Genomic DNA, 25,516 nt, shown 5'->3' with positions numbered 1-25,516 from the left:
TCGATTGATCATATTTATTATCAAAATCATGACCAGTGTGTAGACATACCTGTGAAAATATACAGCAACTTGGGGCTTATAACACATGAGCAAAGATGACATTAACACGTGCACTGTTCACATTTTGGGGTCTAGGGGTCAAGAACAAAGGTCACAGACATGACATTACTGAACGCACCCCTGCAATGGGTCCCGAATTGCAGAATCATCCAATTCCAGCATGGTCAGCATGGGCAGTGTGGAGATATTCACAGAAAGAAACCCAGCAAAGTTCTCTCTGAGCCACTAGAGTCAATGTGCTTTTCCTATGCACTATGGAGCGCCCCCGTCCCACACAACCCTTGGGAACACGGTTCCATTCTTGGCTTACACAGCTCTCACTGCTCGCCTCAACACCCTTGGGCCGTGCTCCCTCTGCTCTTCCATCCCCCCCCAACAAACAAAGGTATGATCGCACATTATATGACAGTCAAGAAGGACACTGAGGCCACGGGACAGGGTCGCAGCAGCATGCTCAAGGGCAGTGCGTCACTGCTCCACTCACCTGAGCCCTGTTCCAAGTGCAAGGAGCTTCCCAAGTCCTAGAGAATGACTGTACTTAGAAAGCTTTGTTTTGTTTTAAGAGAAAATGGCTTTACATGAATTTATCCTCCCTGTGGCAGATATGTTACACTTCCCTCTCAACAGAAAGACGGGCCCAGGTGAAGGTGCCCCTGGCAGGTCCCGGGCATCCTCGAAGAGGATGAAGCAGCCGTGCCCACCACCCCTCAGGGACTGACAGGTGCGTGTGGACACTTGAACCACGACTGTGTCTACAGCTCCTTCTGGACAAGGCCCGGTGCCTGAGTGTAAAGACTCCCGGCTTGCGTGGCAAGGGCAGCTATCTGGGCGGGCTAAACAGACTGGAGGCTGAGTCTGCAGAGAAAGGGGGACCTGAAGGAGCCCAGGTACAGGTACCCGTCGTGCTCATGCGCCTCGCTGATGTAGGTGACCACCAGCCCATCAGGATCGTGCAGGCTTCTTCGGAAGGCACCGCTATCGCTGAGTTCTAGGACAAGGCTGTACCGCGGCACAAACTTCATCACCGTCTCCTGACTGAAGAGCTAGAGGGAAGCACAGTGCAGGGAGAGTTCACCAGCTGGCCAAGAATGCTGTGAGCAGATCAGCCGCACCTCCGCCGCCACCCAGGAATGGCCTGACTCCTTCCCATGAAAGGACAGCCCCAGAGGGCAGTGCCAAGACTAACCCAGCTCCCACTCCCAGCCCAGGGGCCCCAAAGCAGGCCCCACCCCACCCCTGTCCCTATGAAGATCAGGCCAAGGAGGCTCCCCAGCACAAGGATAGCAACGCGAGTACATCTCTAGACGGCCTGGCTGAACTCAGAGGGACACATATCACATCCGAGGCAGTCACAGCACTAAAGCCAAGGCTCAGAATGACCTTGACCCATCAGATCACAACCAGCACAGCTTCCCTGGAATACACAAGTCTTCTGTTTAGGTTTAAAACATTTCAAATAGATAAGGTGCCAATGATGAAGATTTGAGAACGGTTCACGTTCAAAACAAGCGAGCAGGTCCACACACCACATGACATGGCTTCCAAAACAGAAAGTGAAATCCCACTGCTTTCCTCAAAGCGGGGCATGCAGATCCTGAGGAACACCTCCTTGGACGGATGGAAAAGCGCTTAGACCTGGACTCTGTGGCCACACAGGGCTGTAGAAGAGTTTTAAGCAGAGAAACCAGATGGAGAGAGACATGATTTCTGGCAGAGCAGAAGGACACCTGGTCAGAAATTATGACAAAGCACTCCACCGCCTAAGACCAAGGAATGGAAATAAACAGACAGACTTCCAGCTTTTAATACAAGGGAAAATACCCAAACAAGTGTCCAACAAATAATGTCACCCAGTCACTGGAACGTTCAAGCAGACGAAAAGCTGACTGGGCTCTAGGTTCAATAGCAATAGATCAGCTGCATTACAGCTCAAAAAACGCCCAAGGCTTCCCACAACCCACAACTGCTGTTCGGCCATGAATCCTTCCCTCTCTCCTCTCTCCTCTCTCCCCTCTTCTCCCTAGGAGACCTCATCCTCTCTCACTATTACAACTAGTCACTTTCCCAGAAAGCTCGCAAATCTCCACCTCTATTTCCAACCCCGGTGCTAAGTCACTCACTGTCTGGGACCCATGTCTGCCTGGACTTTCTAACAGCACTTCAAATTCGACAGCCTCCCCAGCTCCAGAGACAAGGCCAGGACCTCAGCCCTCATTCTTGATTCCGGTCTCTCTGTGCCCTACAAGTCCAGCTGTCAGTCTTGCCATCTGCTGTGTGTGTCCCTGGCCTGGGCCCTGCCCTGCTGCCTCTCCGCAATCACTGGGACAGCCTCCTGAGCCCTGCTGCAAGCTGTTCTCCTTGCAGGGGCTGCAGTTATCTTTAAAAACATTCTTTGTACTATATCACTCCCCTCCTAAACAACTCCATCAAGACGCCACGCATGGGGCAGAGCAGGGTACGTGTGTACCCAGACCATGGTGGCCCAGACCAGCCCACTCCACTTGGGGTGAGGAGGTGTCCCTGCAGTGGGATGACCTGGTCTGGGCTGTCAGGGCCCACATGGGGTGAGGAGGTATCCCCACAGTGAGGTCCAGATCAGGCTATGAGAGCCCATGCAGGTGAGGAGATGTATACCCAGGGACAGCCGGTGCAGGGATCAGAACCCTTGAGGGGAAAGGCAGCCTCCAGCACGTGATCGGGGAGGAAGGGGACAGCCCAGCATGGGGTGCTACAGCCCTGGACGGGGCCATGTGAGAGGGGACAGCAGCCACAGATTCATCACATGCAGGGAAATGGTTGAGCAGGTAAACCTAGGGAGGACAATGGGATCCAGATTTCTCACTGCTAGAGAAGAGAGGTACAACTAGGGGGAGAAATAACAGGAGAAAACTTGAATCAGTCCTGTGGTGTTGTCATGGTTTTCAATTTACAGATGACAGATGCAGGCATAAGCGTGAGCAGTATGTGATGTCTACGCATGCAGGCATGTGTGAGTACACATCATGTGCTTATACTTCCAGCATTGTCCCTTGGGAACCTGGGAGCAGCAACACCCAAGGCAATGAATACACTTGGCACCCAGAGCTCCTCCACAGGGAACCAGGACTCCTGACAGAAATGGCCGACTGCAGAGCCGGAGCAGGGACAATATGAGAGGAGCATGGAACGACCTGTGTGCCAGAAAGCGAGGAGCTAGTCCAAGACGACAGAGCGTGCCCAAAGGCCCAGAAGTCCCACTGAAGGGGCTCCTCCTAGCCACAGACGGGTAATTTGAGCATCAAAATAAATGATGACTGTAATATAATCCCCATTAAGAACATGGGTAACCATGAGATGGCACTGATGATTACTTACAGAAACCATCTCTCCACAAGTGACTCAGTAACTACACATGGAAGAGTCACTTCAAGGTGGAGACACCTGGCATTCCCCGCCTGAATCTGGTGGCCAAAGCTGCCGCTCCCCATAACAGAGCAAACTGTGCCCTCATAACAGCCACACCAAGATGAGCACAGCTCCACTGCTGTGCCACTGCTGCTAGCAATGCGAGAATCTAAAAGTGAAAAGCTATCAGAGAAACCCTACTGGAGGGACATTCTGAGAGACCGCTGACCTGTACACGTCCAAAGGATCAAGGCCAAAAATTCAAAAAGACTTGAGGAGCTGAATACCCCCCAGACTGAAGGAGATTAAACAGAGCTGACAACTAAACATCACTCCTGATCCTGGGTTGATTCCTTTGCTATAAAGGACAACACTAGGACAACTGGCAAAATCTGAATGGGGCCTGCAGACTGGACAGTTGCAGGGGAGCTGTGGGCATCTCCTGGTTTTGATTGATGTAATGAAGAATGTGCCAAACGCGCTCAGGTATCTGCAATAAGTGACAGGGCATCAGGTCAGCAGGTGACTCGAAAACAGTGCTGGGAAAAAATTCCTTGTACCATCCCTGCTACATTTCCACAGCTTTGATACTATCTCAAAATTAAAAAAAAAAAAAAAATCAAGCCAGGTGTGGTGGCTCACGCCTGTAATCCCGGCACTTTGGGAGGCTGAGGTGGGTGGATCGCTTGAGGTCAGGAGTTTGAGACCACCCTGGCTAACGTGGTGAAACCCGATCTCCACTAAAAATACAAAAATTAGCCGAGTGTGGTGGTGCATGCCTGTAATCCCAGCTAATCGGGAGATTGAGGCAGGAGAATTGCTTGAGCCCTGGAGGCAGAGGTTGCAGTGAGCTGAGATCACACTACTACACTCCAGACTGGGTGACAAAGCGAGGCTCCATCTCAAAAACGAAACAAAACAAAAAACTCTTCAGTGACCTGGATTACATTTTGAATAAAATCAGACCCTCTTTCCAAGTCCATGGGGGTGTGGTCCTCCCTCTGGCACCTCCTCACCCAGCTGCAGGAAGATTCTGTGTACCCTCACACTTACAGCCCCCTCCCTAACTGCACCCTTGATCAGTGGTACCTCCTCACGCCTACATGTGCCAGGCGCTGTTGCAGGTGTGGAGGATGACAAATGAACTATGCATGAACTAAACAGAAAAACACCTGCTCTTATGGTGCACATGTTCTAGTCAGGCGAAGAGACACACCACTGCCAGGTGATGATCGCATCCTTGCTGCAGGACGACTGACACAAAAATTGAACACATACTACCCTACACTACGTGCATATTCTCACTAAATGTTCCCAGCACCTGATGAAGTGCTATTATCCTTTCTACTTTACACACAGAGCACCCAAAGCAAAGAGACCAAGTCCCTGGCCCAGGGTCCCACAGCTGGTCCAGCAGTCTCCAAAACACTTGAGCAGGCTCAGCTGCCATTCTGCCTCCCCTAGGTCCCAGCAGGAACAGATGTGGGCTCTGGAGCCAATAAGGCAAAGAGAAGGACAGATTTCTGAACAGATTAGGACTTCCCACACAGCAACTCACAACTCACATCACTGAAGGCCATGGGCCAACCTGACTGAGAATGTGCACGCAGCCCCCAGAAGGGGTCCAGGCACACAGCCCAGCACCAGGACTCGGCAATTGCTGCCTGTTAGCACCAGGACTGCAAGCTAGTATTTCCACATCAGTTCAAATATTCAGTATCAATTTTAAATACCTATTCAGCCTGCGACATGGAGCTTGCTGGAAAACCAGATCTCTGTATTACACAAGTGCTCACGCCAGCCAAGTGACCCCTCCGCAGTGTAAACGTGCTGAGTTATAATGCAGGGTACTTCAGGGAAGCCACCAAAATGGCAGGATGCACAACATTTAAAAGCTGTGTTGAAGGGGCTGTTGTGTTGAAGGGGCTATTGTGTTAAAGGGGCTGTGGCTGGCCATTGGTGGGGGTGGGTGCCTTTTTTCTTTTTAAAGGGAATGATTTGGGTGTGCTAAGAGGTGAAAGGGCAGAACCCCATGGAGAAGAATGCCTGACAGTGAGGCTGCAAGAAGGCAGCAGGCAGGATGGCGGCCATGGAGACTGGGTTACAGGCATGGTCACACCTGCAGGGAGGGGAGGAAGGCACCTGCTGACTCTTTCCCTGAGGAGGCAGCAAGGAGGGTGGAGAGCAGAGAGGTCTGGCACAGCCACGGCAGACGGAGCAGCAAGACTGACAGGCAGGTGGATGCCCAAAGCCACGATGGCGAGGGTGTTGATAAAAACACCCAGAAACAGGGAAACCAGAAGAACCAACGGGTCTAAATGTTTAAATCTACATTTCATGATGAAGAATGAAATGTGTTTCTAAGTAGTCATTCAAAGAGCCAAATACTACAAGCACAACTAGATTTTTAAGCTATAAGCGTCAAAAAATATGATTAGATTCATTTCCACTGTTTCTTAAAATAACTGTTTTATAGTTACCTTAAAAATCATCCTTTTAATCCAGGGTCTCTCAGATAAGAAATCCAGCATGGAAAACCCAGGGTTAGGGCGGATGGTCGACATGCCGACCCAGTAACCTCCAGAGTTGCTGGGCCGGATGTTGTCTGGAAATCCAGGCATGTTCTCCACAAACAGATCGGCTCCCCCCTTCATCAGTCCAGAAACATAGACTCTGAAAAAATCACCCAAGCAGACAGTGAGCAGTAGCCCCATAATTCAAGAAAAAAATTTTTGCCAAGCACCACATTGGTCTGGGTCCAAATATATACATGGCAAAGTCCTCTAACTATGTCCATCATGAACAAAGGCACAGCTGCTGAGAAGGAAACTTTGTGCCCAGGGCCCAGCATGAACAGAGGGGAAGCAGGTGGGGGGAGGACCAAGGCCCTGCTGGCAGAGGAATAAGGCCCAGGCTGGGCCAGTTGGCCTTAACTTAAGACACTCTCCCAGACTGCAACTCACAATAGGAGAAAGAAAGCGCACCCTTGAATTTTCTTTCATTAACATGCCACGCAGAAGGTGCGCTGCTGCCTCTGATTCCTGTCGATCCCATTCCCATACCCACCCTATCCCAGCCAGGATGCACTCTGGCTGACAACTGACCGCTCAGCTAACCCCACACACACCTTCGTATCCTTGCCATGGTCGTTTCTGCCACCAGGACAAAGTCTTCCGCAGGAGACAGCTGGACTCCATTGGGGAACCGCAGCTGGTCTAATAAAACCTTTACTTCCCTGGTCACAGTATCATATTCCAGCAGGCTGCAGAACACCAAAAGCAGAGGGTTATGGGGGAAGAGTCCGTGGCTCCTGCTCTGGGCCTTCAGGGCATGGGCCTGCAGGTGACTCCGCCCCATCTCAAAGCAACAGGCCCTGGACCCCCACTCAAACTTGATTCGAGGCTGGCCCCTGGGGTCCCTTCCCCATCCAGAGCAGATCCAGTGTCCCCTCCAGAGAATCCCATGGTCACTTCTCTCACTGACCTGGAGCCGGGCAGGAGTCCCCCTCAGAAAGGCAACCCAAAGCCCAGGCCCGCCTCCAGGGTCTCTCCCAACTGCGCAGACTCACACCCTCAAACAGACTGGTCTGTTTTAATTTCTCAGAGAAAACGAAAGTGCTTTGCTCCACTTTGTGACATCCATCACCTGCCTCCAGAAGCCACTAAGGTCCTGCCCTAGAAGCTGAAATATGATGCTGGAAATACTCCGTTGTTCCCTAGAAGTAACAAGCTCTGCTGGAGCAGCCAGCCTGGCTAGCAAACTCAGCAAATGGGAGACCTGCAGGAAGGCCTCACCGCCCGTCATCTGTGCCCTCCATCACCAGAAGCAGGTAGTCTCGTCTTTGCCATTTGCTGCTAGAATCAGTGAAATAAATCTTCCTCCCATCCTGAGTGATCGTAAGATCATTCACAAAGGACATTTTCTTCCCCTCAATGGGAGTCTCAGAGGACACCAGCAGTTTCACTTCACCTGAAGTTTAAAAAAAAAAGAAAAAGAAAAAAAATTGGCTTGAACTGGGAACTTGCTTCTCAATAATTTCAAAATATTAACCAGCCTGACTTAAAAAGATAAACTTCTCCATATGTCAGATTTATTCCTTCTTATACTAAAAACAGTATTAGGTGTTAAATGATTCGTTTTAGACTAACTTCGTTTAAGGCAGAATCTTTGCTATAAGGATGAGGAATCTTTCTTTTACTAAGGCCAACTAACTTGATACATCCATTCCGAATGTTAGGCTTTAGTTCTATTTGTTTGAGAGAAATAAGACATATTCTACTCATCTGCTTTTTGAAAAAAAAAGTTGTAGTAAGTTTTGAAAAACAGTAGAAAGAACATGGACGGAGTGCTAAGCTCTCTCCAGGTGTGATCACCTTTAAACCTTCACAACAATCCCATGGGCAGGGCTACTGTGACCTCGACTTGATGAGGAAGCTGGACACAGAGCAGCCAAGGGACCTGCACAGTCACAGCTGGTGGCCAGCAGAATGAATGTCCCCAAGCAACTGGGCTGCAGGGCCTACATTCAGGTCCCCACGCACTACACAAGATGACAGACTCCTCCCTGGCAGGAACACCTCCACTCAGACACACAGCACATATTACAGCTTGGTCAAGGGGACACACGAGCAGTCAGGAGAGAGAAGAGGAAGAACAACGGGAGACAATGGAAAGGCGGAGACAAAGGGAAGGCCACAGAGAAGACAAAGAGAGGCAGAAAACAAATAGACAAGATGCAAAGACACAGAAAAATATAGACAGAAACAGGTCTAATTTCCTCAAAATAAGTCCTTTTGAGACCCTGTAGCTAAAATATAAATAGGAGGAGGAAATTCCATGGACCAAATGGAATCATGGGTAGGGAGTTTTCTGGTGTTTAAAACTAGCTGACTTTTCCAGGCAATGCTTTCAGTACTGTTCAGTAAATAAGAAATATCAGTTTTTGGTAGACTGTTGTTAACAAATCCTATTAAGTCTATGCATACATACATTGTTAGAAGATCTAAAATCATCATAGACAGAAATAAGATATTGTCACATACGTTTCCAGGGATTTACTTCAAATAGTCCCTTGTATGCATCAGCCACAAAGAGAGTCCCATTGGGCCCTGCACAGATACCCAGGGGTCTCCCACACACAGGCTCATCATCTCGGGTTTCTAGAAAAAAAAAGACAGGTATTGGTAGTTGGTCTCAGATTCTACCTGTGCTCTCTGCAGTTCCAGTTCTCTCATCCATCCCTTCCCATACATCATGCTGTATGGAACAAAACAAGACCATGGCATACAGCTAGAACCACCCTGCAGGTACTCACTGCAGGTGGTTATTGCAGGGTGTTCACTGTGGGGTGCTCACTGCAGGTACTTATTGCAGGGTGTTCACTGCAGGTGGTTATTGCAGGGTGTTCACTGCAGGTGTTTATTGCAGGGTGTTCACTGCAGAGTGCTCACTGCAGGTGTTTACTGCGGGGTGTTCAATGTGGGGTGTTCACTGCAGGTGTTTATTGCGGGGTGTTCACTGCGGGGTGTTCACTGCGGGGTATTTACTGCGGGGTGTTCACTGCAGGTGTTTACTGCGGGGTGTTCAATGCGGGGTGTTCACTGCGGGGTGTTCACTGTGGGGTGTTTACTGCGGGGTGTTCAATGAGGGGTGTTCACTGCAGGTGTTTATTGCGGGGTGTTCACTGCAGGTGTTCACTGCGGGGTGTTCACTGCAGGTGTTCACTGCAGGGTGTTCACTGCAGGTGTTTATTGCGGGGTGTTCAATGCGGGGTGTTCACTGCAGGTGTTTACTGCGGGGTGTTCAATGCGGGGTGTTCACTGCAGGTGTTCACTGTGGGGTGTTCAATGCGGGGTGTTCACTGCGGGGTGTTCACTGCAGGTATTTACTGCGGGGTGTTCACTGCAGGTGTTTACTGCGGGGTGTTCACTGCGGGGTGTTCACTGCAGGTGTTTACTGTGGGGTGTTCACTGCAGGTGTTTACTGCGGGGTGTTCACTGCAGGTGTTTACTGTGGGGTGTTCACTGCAGGTGTTTACTGTGGGGTGTTCACTGCAGGGTGCTCACTGCAGGTGTTTATTGCGGGGTGCTCACTGCAGGTGTTTACTGCGGGGTGTTCACTGTGGGGTGCTCACTGCAGGTGTTTATTGCAGGGTGTTCACTGCGGGGTGCTCACTGCAGGTGGTTATTGCAGGACGTTCACTGCAGGGTGCAGGGTGCTCACTGCAGGTGCTTATTGCAGGGTGCTCACCATGGGTGCTCACTGCAAATGCTTACTGCAGGATGTTCACTGTGAGATGTCCACTGCAGGGTGCTTACTGACAATATGGCACAAAAAAAGGCAGGTTAAAGAATTGATGTAGAGTGTAATTCCATCATATAAAACTGTGTGTGGGTGTGGATGTCCATTAACAGAAAGATGTCTGAAAAGACATTCACTAAAATGTTCCTAACAATTACATCTGAAAAGATGCAGGTGATCTTTATTTTCTTCTTTGTACCTTTGTGTTGTGTTTATTAAAATGCATCATTTTAATAAAAACATTCCAACTATTAAAAAATGGCACTATTAAGTCTATAGACTATCAGTTTTAAACAGTGAGTCTTCTACTCCACTTCTCCAAAATCTGAGTGACTTAAGAGTATTCTCACTTTGAATGACAGGGCTGAAATTGCTGTGACCAAGGCAGAATAGCAGTTACAATCCAAGTAATGACAAGGCCACCTGCTTTTCTACAGCAGCACACTGACAATACCTATTGGCTTCTGAACTACCACAAAGACAGTGACCCCAGGAAAATGGTGAGGGGCGAGGCCCACACAGTACCAAGCAGGGGCCACGGCCACGGCCCAGCTGCAAAATGGGGGCTGCAGGTGACCATCAGGCACCATGAGGCTCAGGGACTACCAGGCAAATGAAGAGCTCATGGTGACATCACTTTCCTTCTGCTAAATGGTCAGAGGTTCTTTTTCCCCCACAAGCATTCTAGGGAAAAGCAGTTCCACAGAGAAATCCGACATCTTTCTGAAAGACTGGAAGAGATACATGTCAGGGGATTACCACCAACTTACTGCACGGGCCCGAACCAAACCGGGCAATAGTCTCTATTTCGCCATTTTCAAGTTTTACGACCCGGCCATCTGCTGTCCCAGTAAACATCACATCTGTTTAAAAACACAAAAAGGAGGAAGAGCAATGTTAGCTTAAGAACTGTGACTGTGCCACCTTCTCCTACAAGAGGGCCTGTTTATGTGTTCCCCCTGCCCCCCAAGAGGAAGTGGCAATTCTGAAGATGAAGGAAACGCAATTTCTGGGAATGCAAAAAATTCTTCAAACTTACAGCAATAAAACTGTGGGGCCCTAGGGAAGCAGCCTGTGGGCATGAACCTGACTCTAGAGCAAGGGTACAGCAGATACCAGTCAGTGATGAGAACTGTGAGGATTTCCTCCAGTCCTGAAGCACTCAAGCTGACACTTAGCACTTAGGGGCATGAGTTCATATTCACCTCACATCAATGTCTGCTACTGACATTGATTGTATCCAACTAAAGGGGAAGAACTGCCAGAAATCCTCTAGGAGAAAATTACAGCACAGTAAGCACTCACTTCAACAGCACACATACTAAAATTAGAACAATACAGAAAAGACTAGCATGCCCCTTGGGCACTGATGATACACAAATTCTTAAAATATTTCACAGTTTTCAAATGCATATTGCAAACTCAAGGGTAACACCACAAAAAGTAAAAAAAGAAGTATAAGTCATATGCTAAGAAAGGAGAGAAAATGGAATCATATAAAATACTCAGTTTAAAACTACAAAAGGTAGAAAGAGGAAAACACAAAAATAGAAACAAAGAATAAGGGCAAAAATAGTAACAAATACGGTAGATATTAATCCAATATATCACGAATCACTTTAAACATAAATGGTTTAAATACACCAACTGAAAGACAGGCGTTGCCAGAATGACTCAAAAAGCAAGACCCAACTCTATATTGTATACAAGAAACCCACTTTAAATATAAAGACACATAGATTAAAAGTGAAGGGATGAAGAAAGTATGTCATGTTAACACTAACCAAAAGCAAGCCAGGGTAGCTTTTGTATTAAATTCACACAGAAAAGACTTAAGACCAAGGAAAGTTATCAGGGATAAAGAGGAGCATCGCACAATGACAAATGGGTCAATTCCTCAAAAAGACATAAGAATCCTTAATGTGTATATGCTTCACAACAGAGCACCAATATGTGAGGCAAAAACTGATGAAACTGCAAGGAGAAACAGAATCCACTATCACAGTTAGAGACTTCTACAATCTAAACAAGAATAATCACATGATCATATCAACAGCATCTGGTAACATCCAACACTCATTCATGATTAAAAACTCTCAGCAAGCTGGGAATAGAGGGAAACTTTCTTAACTTAATCAAGAACATCTATTTTAAAAATCTACATCTAACGTCATACTTATCAGTGACAAACTAGAAGCTTTCCTGCTAAGATCAAGAGCAAGGCAAAGATGTCCCTTATCACCATTTCTTTTCAGCATCATACTGGAAGACCTAGCTAATGCAAGACATGAAAAGGAAACAAAAGGTATACAAATTGAGAAGAAAGAAATAAAATCAGCTTTTTTTTTTTTTTTTAAAGATGGGATTTCACCATATTGGTCAGGCTGATCTCGAACTCCTGACCTCAGGTGATCCACCCACCTCAGCCTCCCAAAGTGCTGGGATTACAGACATGAGCCACCGCGCCTGGCTTAATAAAATCGTCTTTGTGTGCAAGTGACATAACTGTCTAGGAAGAAAATCTGAAAGAATCAACAACAAAAGAAAACCCCTCCTGGAACTAATATGCAATTATAGCAAGGTTGCAGGATACTGCAAGATATTGATTCACCTTCCTTTACACTAACAATGAACAAATGGAGTTTGGAATTAAAGACACAATATATGTACATTAGCATCCAAAAGAATGGCATACTTAGGAATAAATATAATACGCACAAGGTCTATATAAGGAAAACTAAAAAATTCTGATGAAATAAATAAAATAAATAAATGGGGAGATATTCCATGTTCATGAACAGGAATAATCAACATTGTCAAGATGTCAGTTTTTCCCAACCTTAATTTATAGATTCAATGCAATGCCAATCAAAATCCCAGCAAGTTATTTTGTAGATACAGATAAATTAATCCTAAAGTTCATAAGGAGAGGGCAAAGACCCAAACTATCCAACATAGCCCAAATATCCCAGTGAAAAGGAAAAAGACAGGAAAGTGCTCTCTTTGAGAAGTAAAATCATTGGTTTGCACTTCAACTGCTGTTAAGCTTCAGTGTTAAGCAGCAATATTTGATTTTTTACCAAAAAATGCTAAAACTTATAAAATTTACAAATAAATGCTAATGTCTTTTTAAGTTCTATCATGATATTTACTCTTCTTGAATCAATTTTGACTTTGACAGCCAAGAAAACAAACCAGTAACTGCAGAAATAGGCCAGTCCTTGGGGCCTGTGACAAATAGAAGGGGCCGGGCAAGAGAAGCTGGTCAAACACCACCAGAAGAGAGGCCAGTGCCCAGCCTTGGGAGCACAACAGAAGCACCCTGTGTGCATACATCCAGAGCCACCGCCTGGAGAACAGTGTGTTTCAGAGTAACAAGCAGCACTTCCAAAGACACTGCTCAGCAAGTCCACACCAGATTGAGTTTGCAAACTATCTGTGACTATCGGTGCCTTTCCAATACTAAGCTTAATTCTCATTTTTAAAACAGAAAATGCCTTGTTCAAGGTTGCTAGAGATGCAAGTATTAGAACCAAACCTAATTCTAGTTCTAAGGCATGGGCAAGTGTGATGCAGATGATTACCCTTAAGTGTACCCATCAAAGTGAGCTTTCAAACAGACAAAAACAGTGGAAATATGAGAACCATTTGTCTCCATTTCACAGTGAAATCTATACAAAGCAAACGGAACTAAGAAATGCTGTGCTGTCAAACACCTATTTAACTTTGGTAAACGAACTCAACATCAATATCTGTATTTGGTCTTTTTCCTTTCATAACAATTTAAGCACAAGAAAGTGCTCCATAGAGATGAACTCAGAATCACCCAGTGCCAAAATGGCATGTAATCCAGACAGATGAGACCAGCAGGAAGAGCCACTCCCATAGGGCCCTCCCACGCGATGTCTGGGGCCAAACCTCACGGCCACAGCTAAGAAGGGTGTGCAGGGGCCAGGCGCAGTGGCTCACACCTGTAATCCCAGCACTCTGGGAGGCCGAGGCAGGCGGATCATGCGGTCAAGAGATAGAGACCATCCTGACCAACATGGTGAAACCCCGTCTCTACTAAAAATACAAAAATTAGCCAGGCGTAGTGGCACGCACCTGTGGTCCCAGCTACTTGGGAGGCTGAGGCGGAAGAACTGCTTGAACCCGGGGGGCAGAGGTTGCAGTGAGCTGAGATTGCACCACTGCACTCCAGCCTGGTGACAGAGCAAGACCCCGTCTCAAGAAAAAAAAAAGAAGAAGGGTGTGCAGGGTCCCAGTCCAGGGGCAGTGAGCCACTGCAGCTGCTCCCACAGAACCTGTCCCCTCAGACAACAGACAGCCTGGAAGGTCCCCCAGCTCAGACTTACCCCCAATATGTGCTATGGACTCCGGTCCAATAAGCTGATTTTCAAACAGCCTTTCTGCCTGTCGCAACTTCGTATTTGGATGTAGAACACCAAGCAAAAGGGGGGGTTCTTTGAAGCTGCAAAATAATGCAATTCCAGAGATTTGTCTATAAATACACATGTGAAAAAAATGTATACCGAGGCCCTAGTCTTGGTTCTTTGATAAAGATGGCACTTTCTAATAACCTCCCCAGTTGCCATAAATACAAGGGTTAAGAAAAAAGTGTTTCAGGGTATCAGAAAATGTCACAGTACAAAAAAAATATGACAACATAAATGTGCTAATGCAAGGCCTTCACAGTCCTGTCTCCTGAGATCATCCTGGGGCCTGAGCTCACCCACCCTCCAGCTACCCAGCTCCCCACCCCATCCAATGCCTCAGGGCAGCTGGACCTCCTCACCCCTGTGACTCACACAGCACTACAGCCACTGGAGTCCACCTAAAGTGGTGGCAAGTGGTGCCCACATTTCACACTTGATGGCCCGGCCTCGTGCTTCACAGAGAAGATGGAAGAGCAAGGGGAGACCTTCCTGGGACTGCAGCCACCGCCCCATGGTCCAGCACAGGGCACTCCATCTCCCGCCGACACTCTCAGGGCCCACCAGGCTCTCCCTGACGCAGGGGCTTAAGCTGAGCCCTGGAGCCCTTCTCACAGACACGGCTCCAGGAACTCCTGCCTCTACTTGTCCTTCCCATCCACATGCCAGTATGTCACACCTCCCAATCCACCATCAAGTTCTGCTGAGGCTCCTTTGAACAGACACCATTAAACCCCTTCTCCCCATGTCCTCCTTACCACCCTGACAGGGCCACCATCCTATTGCGCCTGCTTCCTCCCTTGACCCCTGTAGCCTACTCTCAACCCAGCAAGCAGGTCAGATCATGACCTTCCTCTCCTCAGAGCCCCACCATGGCTCTCTCACCCAGAGCCAAGTCCTGGCAGCAGCCTCTGAGCACCACAGTCTGGCCACAGCACCTTCTTGCCTCCTCCCGTTCTTGTGCCTTCTGCATCCCCCACACCAGCCCCTCCCTGCCGGGTCCTGACTACATCAGCATCTCCCTAACCGGTGCCTTCTCACCAGCTCTTTGCTCCACCTGGAACACCAACACTCCCCCCACCAGGAGGCCCACCCTGACCACCCAACTGAATATCCAATACCTCCCCTGAACACAGGCCCCTGCCCTGCTCCATGCTCCTCGTAGCACATACCAGCTTCTCAGGCACTGTGTAATTTGCTTCTTTTATGTTTATGGTCTGTCTGTCCCCACTACAGCATATGCTCCGTGAGATCAGGGATTTCTTTCTGTGTTTTTCTCTACTGCATTCCCAGCACCCAGCATGGAACATGGCACACAAAAGGCTCCCAAGAGCACTGTTGAAGGGAAGCAAAGTGGGGAGGAATATCTTCCAATTATCCCCTGCCCCCTGCCTCCAGCAAGGCAGGGAGTTCAAGAATAGCAAGGAGCTAAGGGCTGGGGAAAAATTTATGACAAGAGCAAAAAGGCCTGTAATCCCAGCACTTTGGGAGGCCGAGGCGGGTGGATCACGAGGTCAAGAGATCGAGACCATCCTGGTCAACATGGTGAAACCCCATCTCTACTAAAAATACAAAACATTAGCTGGGCATGGTGGCGAGTGCCTGTAATCCCAGCTACTCAGGAGGCTGAGGCAGGAGAATTGCCTGAACCCAGGAGGCGGAGGTTGCGGTGAGCCGAGATCGCGCCATTGCACTCCAGCCTGGGTAACATGAGTGAAACTCCGTCTCTAAATAAATAAATAAATAAATAAAACTATGGGTGGGCATTATTAGTTAAAAAAAAAAAAAAAAAGAGCAAAAAGGGTTTCTTTAAAGCTCTTTTCACAGCAAAAGAGGAAGGAAAGGGAAACCTCACCTGGGGCAAGTGGTGCCATGCAATGATGACAAAGGCAGAGTTACCAGTTTCTGCTCAGCCTCTGTCACTTCTACACACTGGGTAGCATGGGGTCACCATGGTCAAGAGGATCAGCCCAGCAGACAGGGCAGGAATGGCCACTGGGCTAATGGACAGGTGTTTGGAAGTCTACCCAGGGTGCTACATCACTCCTGTGAGAGCTTAGACCACACTTAGAAATCTCAAAAAAATCGGAGAACAGCCAGACCAGGAGTGTGGCGGGGACTAAGAGTCGTGACTCTTCCAGTCTGGACTATTGCAAAGCTGGTTTCAGTACTTGGGACAAAGTCACCAGGAAGGTTGCAGGGCTTTGCCAAAAACCTGCCCTGCAAAACCACTTTTCCTTCCTTTTGGGAAGATTAGAGGGCTGTCACAGACACATCATATGTGACATCTTGATTCCCATAGCATGTACAGAGTGGCTTTCAAGATCCCTGTGACAACCTGGGGAGATGTGAACAGAGTAACAGGGTGTCAGTATGATCACAGATGGCTGACACAGGTGAAGGAAGCCTGCACTGATGCAGTGATTCTCAACTGCAGAGACGTGACCCACTGCAGCCCACAGACTGCACAGAGATTTTCCTAAGCACTTCTGAGACCCAGGTCTCTGACGTCCCCACATCTCTGTCTCTAACACAGGAAGCTAGGGTGCGGGGCACTGCCCTCTCCCTCCCCTGCAGGTCTCGTATGGGCCCTGCCTGAGTTCTGTACAGTGCTTCTATTTTCTCTTGATGTCCCAGACCACCCATAAAGGTTGTTGCCACTTTTTAATATCTCTCAGTTGACAGTTCCACCCGGTAGTAAAATGTGTACTTCTAATAGTACCACAACTTTCAACCGCCAGTAGAATTACCCTTCCTATTGGTCTTTAAAATTACAGCAACCAAATCTATCCTCCAAAATGCTGCTCTAATTTTTTTTAACAGTAAATTTGACTTTAATTTTTCCTCAGTGACTTGAAACATCCATATCCTTCTATGAAAAATAAACTTTTTGCTCCCTTCTGCAGAGAAACCATGTCCTTCCACAGAGTGACTATGGACTGAGAGGCCGAAGCTGAGTCAGCGCCTGCTGAGATGGCATGCATGGGGCACAGCCTGTGTCACAGCCACATGTACTTGCGTGAGACACACCAAGCTCTGTCACATACCAGGCTTCTGCTTCTGCTCTGCATTTTGCATCTATCTTCCCATTCTGAGTGTGCCATTCCTAAAGCTGAGCCCAGGAGAGAGGCCCCTGTTGGCTGTGACGGTCCCACTGCTTCTCTTCCTTTCCCTCCTCATCAGGCTCTTCTACTCCACAAACAGAACTTACTTTGTAAAAACAACTTTCAATCCCCAGTGGGCCCTGCTTCCCTTCAGTGTCCGGCCACAGCTACATACCCCTCTTCCTAGTGCATTTCTTCACCACTCTTTCTGCACATAAACTCATCTTTCCTGAGATCAAAGGTCTTCTCTCACTGAGGCTCCAACTCTCTCTCTCCAACTCAAAGCTCAATCTCAGCCTCCTTCTCCGAGGCTTGCCCCACAACCCAAGCCTCTAATCCCTGACTGTGGACATAGTTCCCTCCCCCACCTTAGCCAACTGGACTATCCAAGAAGGCCCAGATCAGTTTCTCTTTAGGTAGAATGAGCCATCCTGCTCTGTTGAGAAGGGTTAGAAACACACAACACCTTCCCACACCCTCCTTCGGAGACAGGATGTCCTCAGGCCTGGCTCAGCCAGGTAAACACGTTTCAGGACCCACTGGCACAACAGGAATTACACAGCTGATATTCTTGGGGCTGACTAGAGTTCCTAGCCCTTCACCCAGTCTCAATCTTACATGAGCAAATTGTGTGTATACAGCACCCTGTGCCTTCACTATTCTAAATCCAACAACAAAAATTGACTCACCTACACGTCAATCTAAGGTCAGAACCGTGTCCTCTATATTCTTAGTGAATCGGACTCAATATAAAGCCTTAATTTTTATGAATAAAACACTACATTATTTAGTTAGTATGTTATATTCACTCTTTAATTAGATATGATTCTTGTCTCAAGTTTTTAAAGCTTTACATGGACTAATTCATTTAAAATAAGCTTCAGATGGCTTCACCCCATCAGCAGTTGCAAGGGGAACCAGGAAATTACTGAACCAGACTGTACAACCCTCCTGCAACTAGGTCAGCATGGAAGTTATAGATCATCACATCGATGAGAGCCTGGCTCTGTACCACTGTAATTACAAACATGAATCTATTTCAGGGGGCCCCTACATATACACTACTTTTTTCAAATTATAATGGACTGCATTGCTCATAGATCTCTATTGGTGAAAGGTAACTTAGGAAAAAAATAACACTGATTATAGGTTGTGTAGAAAATCAGTTACTTATAAGGTAACTTAATCTCCATTTGCGTGTGCTTTTGCTACTTGAAATGAATTACAGTTAACTATCTCTAATGATTATTAAGCTTCTCTAATTTTGAAATTTTATTTTTGGTTTATGTAGTTTTTTAACAATGACAGGGAAATACCAGGCATATTTCCTGAGTAACACCTAATTCAGCATAAAAACCCAGGTACTGAAGAAATCACAAAACTGTTTCTCAAACTTACCTTTCAGAACAGACTGATTTCAGCACCCTCCTTTCCTTGGAAATTATTTCAGCCTATTACGTTTTGGCAAGCAACCCCTCCTGAGGACTGCAGGGCAGCCTACCTGAGAGGCTGTGGGTCTATAGGAGATTCCAGCAGCATCATGGCTCCAAGCAGGGGAACGGTGAGAGAAACAGCCAGCATCAAGAAGGTCACTCGGAAAACTCTGCCGCTAAAGGAGCTGCCAGAAATAAAAGATACAAAGGCAATCAGCTGAGTCTCAGAGGGTGACAAGGTTGGCTGGTCCGAAAGTCCTCCCAGTAGGGGCAGGGATGCTCATTTAGTTTACCCACTGCAAGGTGGCCGACCTCTAGCCTGTGATTAAACTTTAGCACTGTTTGCTAGGATTGGCAAACACGCCTTTGTTGTTGTTCTTTTTTTTAATCTTCCAGCTTCCCCTGTGTAGAATACGTTGGATCAGTTACTTTCCAGATATTGAATCCTCTAGCAGGGTTTTAAAGAAGGCAAACTCAAAGAACTGAGGAGCACAAAATTTAATGGTAAAAAAGGCTTCTAATGACGTAAATGGTGCATACTCATTCACAGAAAAGGTGGGTAATTCTCGAAAGCCACGATTTCCTGGTGCATGGATTCAAAGCAGCAACACTCAGAACTGCACAGCCCCAAGATTCTCATGGATAGAAGACAGTGTGCTAAATTCACGAAGGACATGGAAGCAGAACAACTTCCTGAGAATCCAATTCCCCAGTCATTCTTCCCAGCCTGCTTTTAGGAATTCAAAAGGACTTCCCAGCTCTTCAACCTAATAGAAGAAGTTTGATAGATACTGACAGTTATCTACACAGGCTCCAAAAAATTTGCATTCCAAGTCATCACTCCTAAACCCTTGGGAAGATCTGAAAGCTTCCCTGGGAATCCTGGGTGAAGTATTTGGACAAATGACGAGAACCATCTTCACATATAGTATTTCTCATCTGGTAAACAAGTAAAAACATTTGGCCTCTTGCTACTAAGTAAACATCACAGGATCATTATTTGTTTACATAAACTGAATTCAAATTTACTAAAAGCTTGATATAAATATTAACTTAAAACAAATAAAATCATGAGTTCCTAAGGTAAGATTATTTTCTTCCATCAAAAAAATTAAAGTGTTGACAAAGAAAAACTCAAGACTCACACTTAACAAAACAGACTTGATTTCAGTGGGCAGGGTTTGATTTTTGGCAGAAGTGTAGTCTTCTGCCATTGAGACATGTTAAACTCTGTTCCGGGTATGGTGTAGAAACGTGGAGGCCAAGTCCTCCTCCCCAACAACCAGCCAGGCAACTCCGGGCCAGTTTCTCCACTCCAAAACCTACAGTTTCCACCAATGTGAAACGGGGTGTTAGGCAGGGTAACCTCCTGAAACATGCATGATTTTAACAAACGAATAAAGTCCTGCACATGCATGATTTTAACAAACAATGCAGAAAAGAAAATAAATCCCTCTATTTCTACTGGGGTAGGTGAAAATAAAGACAAAGGAAAGACCAAGGGGAAGAAGAGGAAGCAGCTTTCACAAAGTGTCCCGCCACCAACCTGAGTGGGCAGGAAACTGAGTCTCCCAGAGCCTCCAGAAACACAGCTCTACTGACACCCTGACCTAGCACAGTGAGACCTGCCCAGGACTTCTGACCTAGAGAAATATCATATGATAGACCTGTGTTGTTCAGGACACTCACTGCGTGGTGATTTGTTAATGGCAACCATAAGAATTAACAGTTTTCTAGTTAAACTAGTTTCCAGCACCTGGAAGTGGGGTGCTCCTGTAACAAATATCTAAAAATGTGGAAGTAGCTTTGGAATCGAGCTGTGGGTAAAGGATGGAAGAATTCTGAGGAGCAGCATAGAAAAAGCCTAGATTTCCTTGAACACAGTCGTAAAACTATGAATGTTAAGAGACTCTGCTCCTGAGGGCTCAGAAGGAAGAGAGGGGCAAAGCAGGAAAAAAATACATCGCCTTGGAGAAACCTAACTGGGCGCGAACACTTGGCAGTGCTGGGGAGGGTATGGAAGTTTGTCAGGAACGTGGGATTGGAAACTGGAGGAAAGTGGATCCTGTAACACGTGGCAGAAACCTTGGCTGAATCGTGCCCTGCAGTTATGTGGAAGGCAGAGCCTCTAAACACTGAAACTGGACCCAGCTAAGGACATTTCCAAGCAGAGTGTTGAAGGCGAGGCCCGGTTTCTCCTGCTGCTTTCTCCTTCAGAGCAGGACAACCCCAGGGGCAGTGCTAACCATTGCCTTCTTCCTTTGGCATTTCCTCTTGCTGATGAGAATTTTATGTCTATTTTTCTCCTAATAAGCTTCCAAAAATGAACTTGTCCCTAAATTCCTCTTCTTCGCTCATAAGGGGTTAACAGCTCACCCCGTACCGGAGACCAAGTAAAATGCCACCTTGCCAGTCCTTGCCCTTTTTATTAGGTGGAAAAGGAGGTGGTCCAGGACCTACAAACCCAAATAAAAGGCCACATACCCAAGCCAGGGAGAGGCCACGAGAGCCCAGGCTCCTAGAAGAGGGCAGGTGAGAATGAAGGGGAAAGTCAGGTCAACCTCTCCCTCCCAGTCCTGTCTCCAAACCCCCGGACCATATAATCTTCTTCTAATGTGTCTGACTTACACCAGCCAAGGGTATGAGAACCACAGGCATGAAAACGTCTACAAAGCACAGACCAACTATGACCTGACACAACGGCAGGCTCGTGCAACCTGAGAGGTCTGCAGCAGGGAAAGGAGTAGGGCCAGGAAAAAAGGAATGGCAAACACAGTGAAAATGAGAGTATGCCATAAAACGTGCTTTATGTGGGCCACCAGACGCAACTAGGTATCTCCCTCCTTCACAAATGAGAAAGTGGGCAGGGAAAGGCTCAAGCGGCTTTCCCACAGCCAGCACAAGAGCTGGAAAAGCGCGACTGAGAGCCAGATGTGGCTGTATGCCTGCGGCTATTAGACGCACTGCCTGCCAAGGGCAAGAGGAAGGAGAGGAGGATGCCCAGACCCAGAGCCCTTCAGAGCCAAAGTTTGAAAACTCTGTGAAAGCTCATGTTGATTTACCTATTCCAAGCATTTCATATAAGCAGAGTCGCACAATATAGGACCCCTCATGACTGGCTTCTTTCACTCAGTGTATTTTCTAGGCCCACCTAAGTTGCAGTATGTATCCATACACAGTTCCTGTTACCAGCTGATTATATATGTATATACCACAACTTGCTGCCCATTCATCTGGTTTGTTTGTTTTTTAAATATAAAGACACAGTCTCAGTCTGTCTACCAGGCTGGAGTACAGTGGCATGATCATATCTCACTGTAATCTCAAACTCCTGGGCTCAAGTGATCCTCCTGTCTCAGCCTCCCAAGTAGCTAGGACTACAGGTGTGTACCACCATGTCTGGCTAATTGTTTTACTCTTTGTAGAGACAATGTCTTGCTACATTGTCCAGGCTGGTCTTGAACTCCTGGCCTCAAGCAGTCTTCCTGCCTCAGCCTCCCAAAGTGCTAGGATTACAGGCATGAGCGACCATGTCCAGCCCTACTCATCTGCTGAAGAACATTTGTGTGGGAGGGGTAAATGGGAGTGATTACTTAATAGGTAAAAGGTAAACACCTTGATCAAACAGTTTTGAAACCAGGAAGAGCTGGTGGTTGCTCAACATTGTGAATACACTAAATAGCAGTGAACTGTGTACTTTAAAGGGGTTGTCTGTTATGCGAATTTCACCTCGACTAAAAAAAAAAGTTGACAGTGACAAAAATGTTCTACACTTAAGGGTGGTAATTATTGCAAAACGGATGATTATACTAAAAATCACTGATTTGGACATTTTAAGTAGGTTAATTTTATGGTATGCAAATTACATCTCAATAAAGATGTTTAAAAAGCAAAACAAAACAAAGTCAGTGACTCCACCATGCAAACTGCCACTCCAGTGGCTAGGATACTCTTCAACCCAGGTGATTTTCTTTAAGTGACGTAAAGTCTTCCAACACAACAGAAATGAAGTACTTGTACACTAAAGCAGGGCTGGTCACAAGGAAATGACAGAAACGTTTTTGACAGTGTGAATCCCAAAGAGAGACAAGCACACTGAAAGATGGATGGTGAAGATGTGGCTGCCAGCCCTGAGCGCTGCCCTCACTGCACTCAGGTACTGAATCCAACAGGGACCCTCCTGTCTGCAAAGGAAGCTGATGCGATCCCTGGATTCCAACATTGTGACCTCTCCTCTACCACACTGCAGCTTACATTCTTAAAATCTTGATGTGGTAATCTGATTCAGAGCTGGTGACACCCCGTTTAAATATCTGGTTGCCCTTTCACACAATGGTTAAAGGCTCAATTACGTACAAAACAAAAAGTCCAGCTAGGACTGAAAGCCATGGTGCTTACAGCCAGAAAGGAGGCCAAAAGTCCAGGGGCAAAGATTTGTGTCCCAGTGCCAGGGATCTAGCAGTAACACTCTCTTAAAGGCCACTCAGTCTACTGTTCCCAAAGGCTGCCAACTCCTGGATGGGCTACATCAAAATGGCCTGAGCTACCTTAAACAAAACCCAGAAATTCTGGTTTGGTAGGTTCAGGGTGGGCCTGCAAAGTCTTTTTCATCCATTGTTCCTGATGTGCAGCTGGACACCACTAACTCCATCCAGCTCCCTTCCCAGTCAAAGTTCTCTGGTCAGAACTTTGTGACCAGCCCTGCTTTAGTGTACAACACCCCACCAACCCCACCTGATCCAGCCTCCGCTGGAAAGTTCTGTGGTCACGTATTAGAAATACTAGCTTAAATTCAAACAAAACTCCTTGAGTAGCAGTGTCCAATAGAACTTTCTGCAATCATGGAAATACAATAGCCACTAGCCATGTGTGGTTCCTGAGTACTTGAAATGGAGTTAGCTTGTTATATAAATGAAGCAACCACAGCTCCTGGACCCCTGCTCTGGGCACACTTATTCTATCTAGCCCAAGGTTCATTAACTTTTTGGCAGGCCCTCATCAGTGTTGCTGCCTGCAAACTCATAGTCAACTATAATTCTTCTGTCTTTTCTCGGTGCCTGCCTCCCTCTTACTCTCTTTATTTTAATTTAAATAAAGGACACTATATCGATCCCTATCCATTTTCACTGACAAAGCACTGCAGGTTCCCATCCTGTGCTGACACATCCAGGAAGGTTGGCAACTTAGTTCCTAGACGCAGTTTGAGAAATCAATTTCTTTGCCCCACTCTCTTGAAAGGGATGCCCATCTCCATGAGGACATCTGCAACCTGAAATTGCCTACACTCTCTAAAGGCAAGAGCACAGCCACAGTGATGCAATAGGATTTGACAAATGCTGTTGGCCAGCCCACAATTTGCAAAATCTTCTGTAGATTCACCAGCCGATTTGGCGGAGTTTGAAGGGTAGGCTCTAACTCTGCACAAAGGATATCAGGGCTTTGGGTCCTGAACTGAAGTCCCAACAAGCAGACTCCAAGAGATCAAAATTCACCGGTGATTGTTGTGGAAAACCTGTTAGCCCCAAATTCATAGGGGACCAGCAGCCTCATGTGTCAAGGTGATCCCTGGAACCTGAGAAAGTCAAACTGCATCAACCCATCTTTTTTACTGACAGATTCTTGAATTTGTTCATTTTCACAATCCTTTAAACTGGGGCTCCTAGATTCATCACTTTATCCTTGGAAAATTAAGAAATTAAGAAACAAGTTTAAAAAGCCACCTGAAAATACACACCTGGGGCAGAGCTGAGACAAACACTCCAGATGCCTGACTCCTCATGAACTCCTGAAGGCCTCATCCGTTTCTCCGCACTGCCTGCCTTACTCTTTAGTCTCCAAGAGGAAAAAGGAAAATGGACCTAGCAGAGACTTTTAATTAGATTAAAATCCTTCAGAAATTTATTGAAAAAGCAGAATTATATGGAATTTAATGTAGTAAAATATATTAAATAATCAATATATTCATTCTGTACCCCTAAACAGTCATATATGGACATTAAACAGTTCTCTTCCTAGATAGAACTATGTTCCGAAAGAAAAGGAATAGTTCCACAGTGTACAGCTAAGTTTCTAAAGCATTTGGGGAAATCAATGTCAAATAATAACTATAAGCTTGCACTGGTATGTTAAAGTGCTTAGCTCATCTGTGTTCCACAATGAATACAAGAATTTACCAACCAAATTCTCCACTGGATCTGAATACAGAAATTCAAGAGCTTTGGCATAAAATCTCATTTCCAAAGCACAATTTTAAAAATACGCTTCTCATTGTCCAGCTACCAGTTCTATCCTTCACCATTCATTTTCATTTCTCTTTTAACTCTATTCTCTGTAACTATCATATAAACTACCTTGCTCACATAGACCTCAATGATCTCATCAGCAAAACAAAGCAAACACCACCTTGCATGCCAAAAGTTGGGAGACCAGCCAACATATTGCTAGGGGTCCTTTGCACTGCTAAAATCTATGTCTTAGTTCTGACAATTTAGCAATATGTCTTTCAAGGCTTCCTTTATTCTATTTAGCACACCTAAAGTGCCAAAGTTTATCCTAACAGTTTCATGTTTTTACTTCCTAATTTAGATTCCTTTACTTTACCCACTATACACAGGCTTTCCTGGCTTATGTTGAACCCTCAACTTTTAAGGTAATCAAGAATACTATTACATGAACTAAATGACCACAAAAGAAATGAAAACAAAGAGAACTGCAGAAGACAAATAAGAAAAACAGCTACCATATTACAATAATAAATGCAGAAAGAAAGGGTGGTAACAAGACCTCATTTTGAAAGAGATCA

General features: G+C 46.4%; 1 protein-coding gene and 1 non-coding gene across 4 annotated transcripts in view; one reads left to right on the top strand and one right to left on the bottom strand.

Moving 5' to 3' along the window:
- The window catches only part of LOC108313144 (adipocyte plasma membrane associated protein), a 27,864-nt gene continuing 2,348 nt past the window's right edge, over positions 1–25,516 (bottom strand). For 2 of the 3 annotated variants that reach the window (XM_037743072.1, XM_017541442.2), the window contains exons 2-9: positions 18,783–18,899; positions 14,100–14,215; positions 10,515–10,607; positions 8,487–8,603; positions 7,239–7,413; positions 6,572–6,706; positions 5,925–6,117; positions 1–1,103 (exon numbers count right to left, since the gene is read on the bottom strand). In XM_037743072.1, the coding sequence (XP_037599000.1) occupies positions 894–1,103; positions 5,925–6,117; positions 6,572–6,706; positions 7,239–7,413; positions 8,487–8,603; positions 10,515–10,607; positions 14,100–14,215; positions 18,783–18,899 (1,156 nt within the window). In that variant the 3' untranslated portion in view covers positions 1–893. Of the gene's footprint in view, positions 1,104–5,924; positions 6,118–6,571; positions 6,707–7,238; positions 7,414–8,486; positions 8,604–10,514; positions 10,608–14,099; positions 14,216–18,782; positions 18,900–19,033; positions 19,124–25,516 lie in introns of those variants that run through there. The other variant, XM_017541443.2, reaches the window with a different exon arrangement.
- Positions 11,042–11,148, top strand: LOC119473127. The gene has a single exon (XR_005202321.1). It is a non-coding gene; the product is annotated as a U6 spliceosomal RNA (small nuclear RNA).

This window comes from Cebus imitator, unplaced genomic scaffold (assembly GCF_001604975.1).
Source record: "Cebus imitator isolate Cc_AM_T3 unplaced genomic scaffold, Cebus_imitator-1.0 Scaffold134, whole genome shotgun sequence".
Lineage (NCBI taxonomy): Eukaryota > Metazoa > Chordata > Mammalia > Primates > Cebidae > Cebus > Cebus imitator.
The sequence above is the reverse complement of the archived record's forward strand: the minus strand, read 5'-3'. Positions and strand labels throughout refer to the sequence as shown.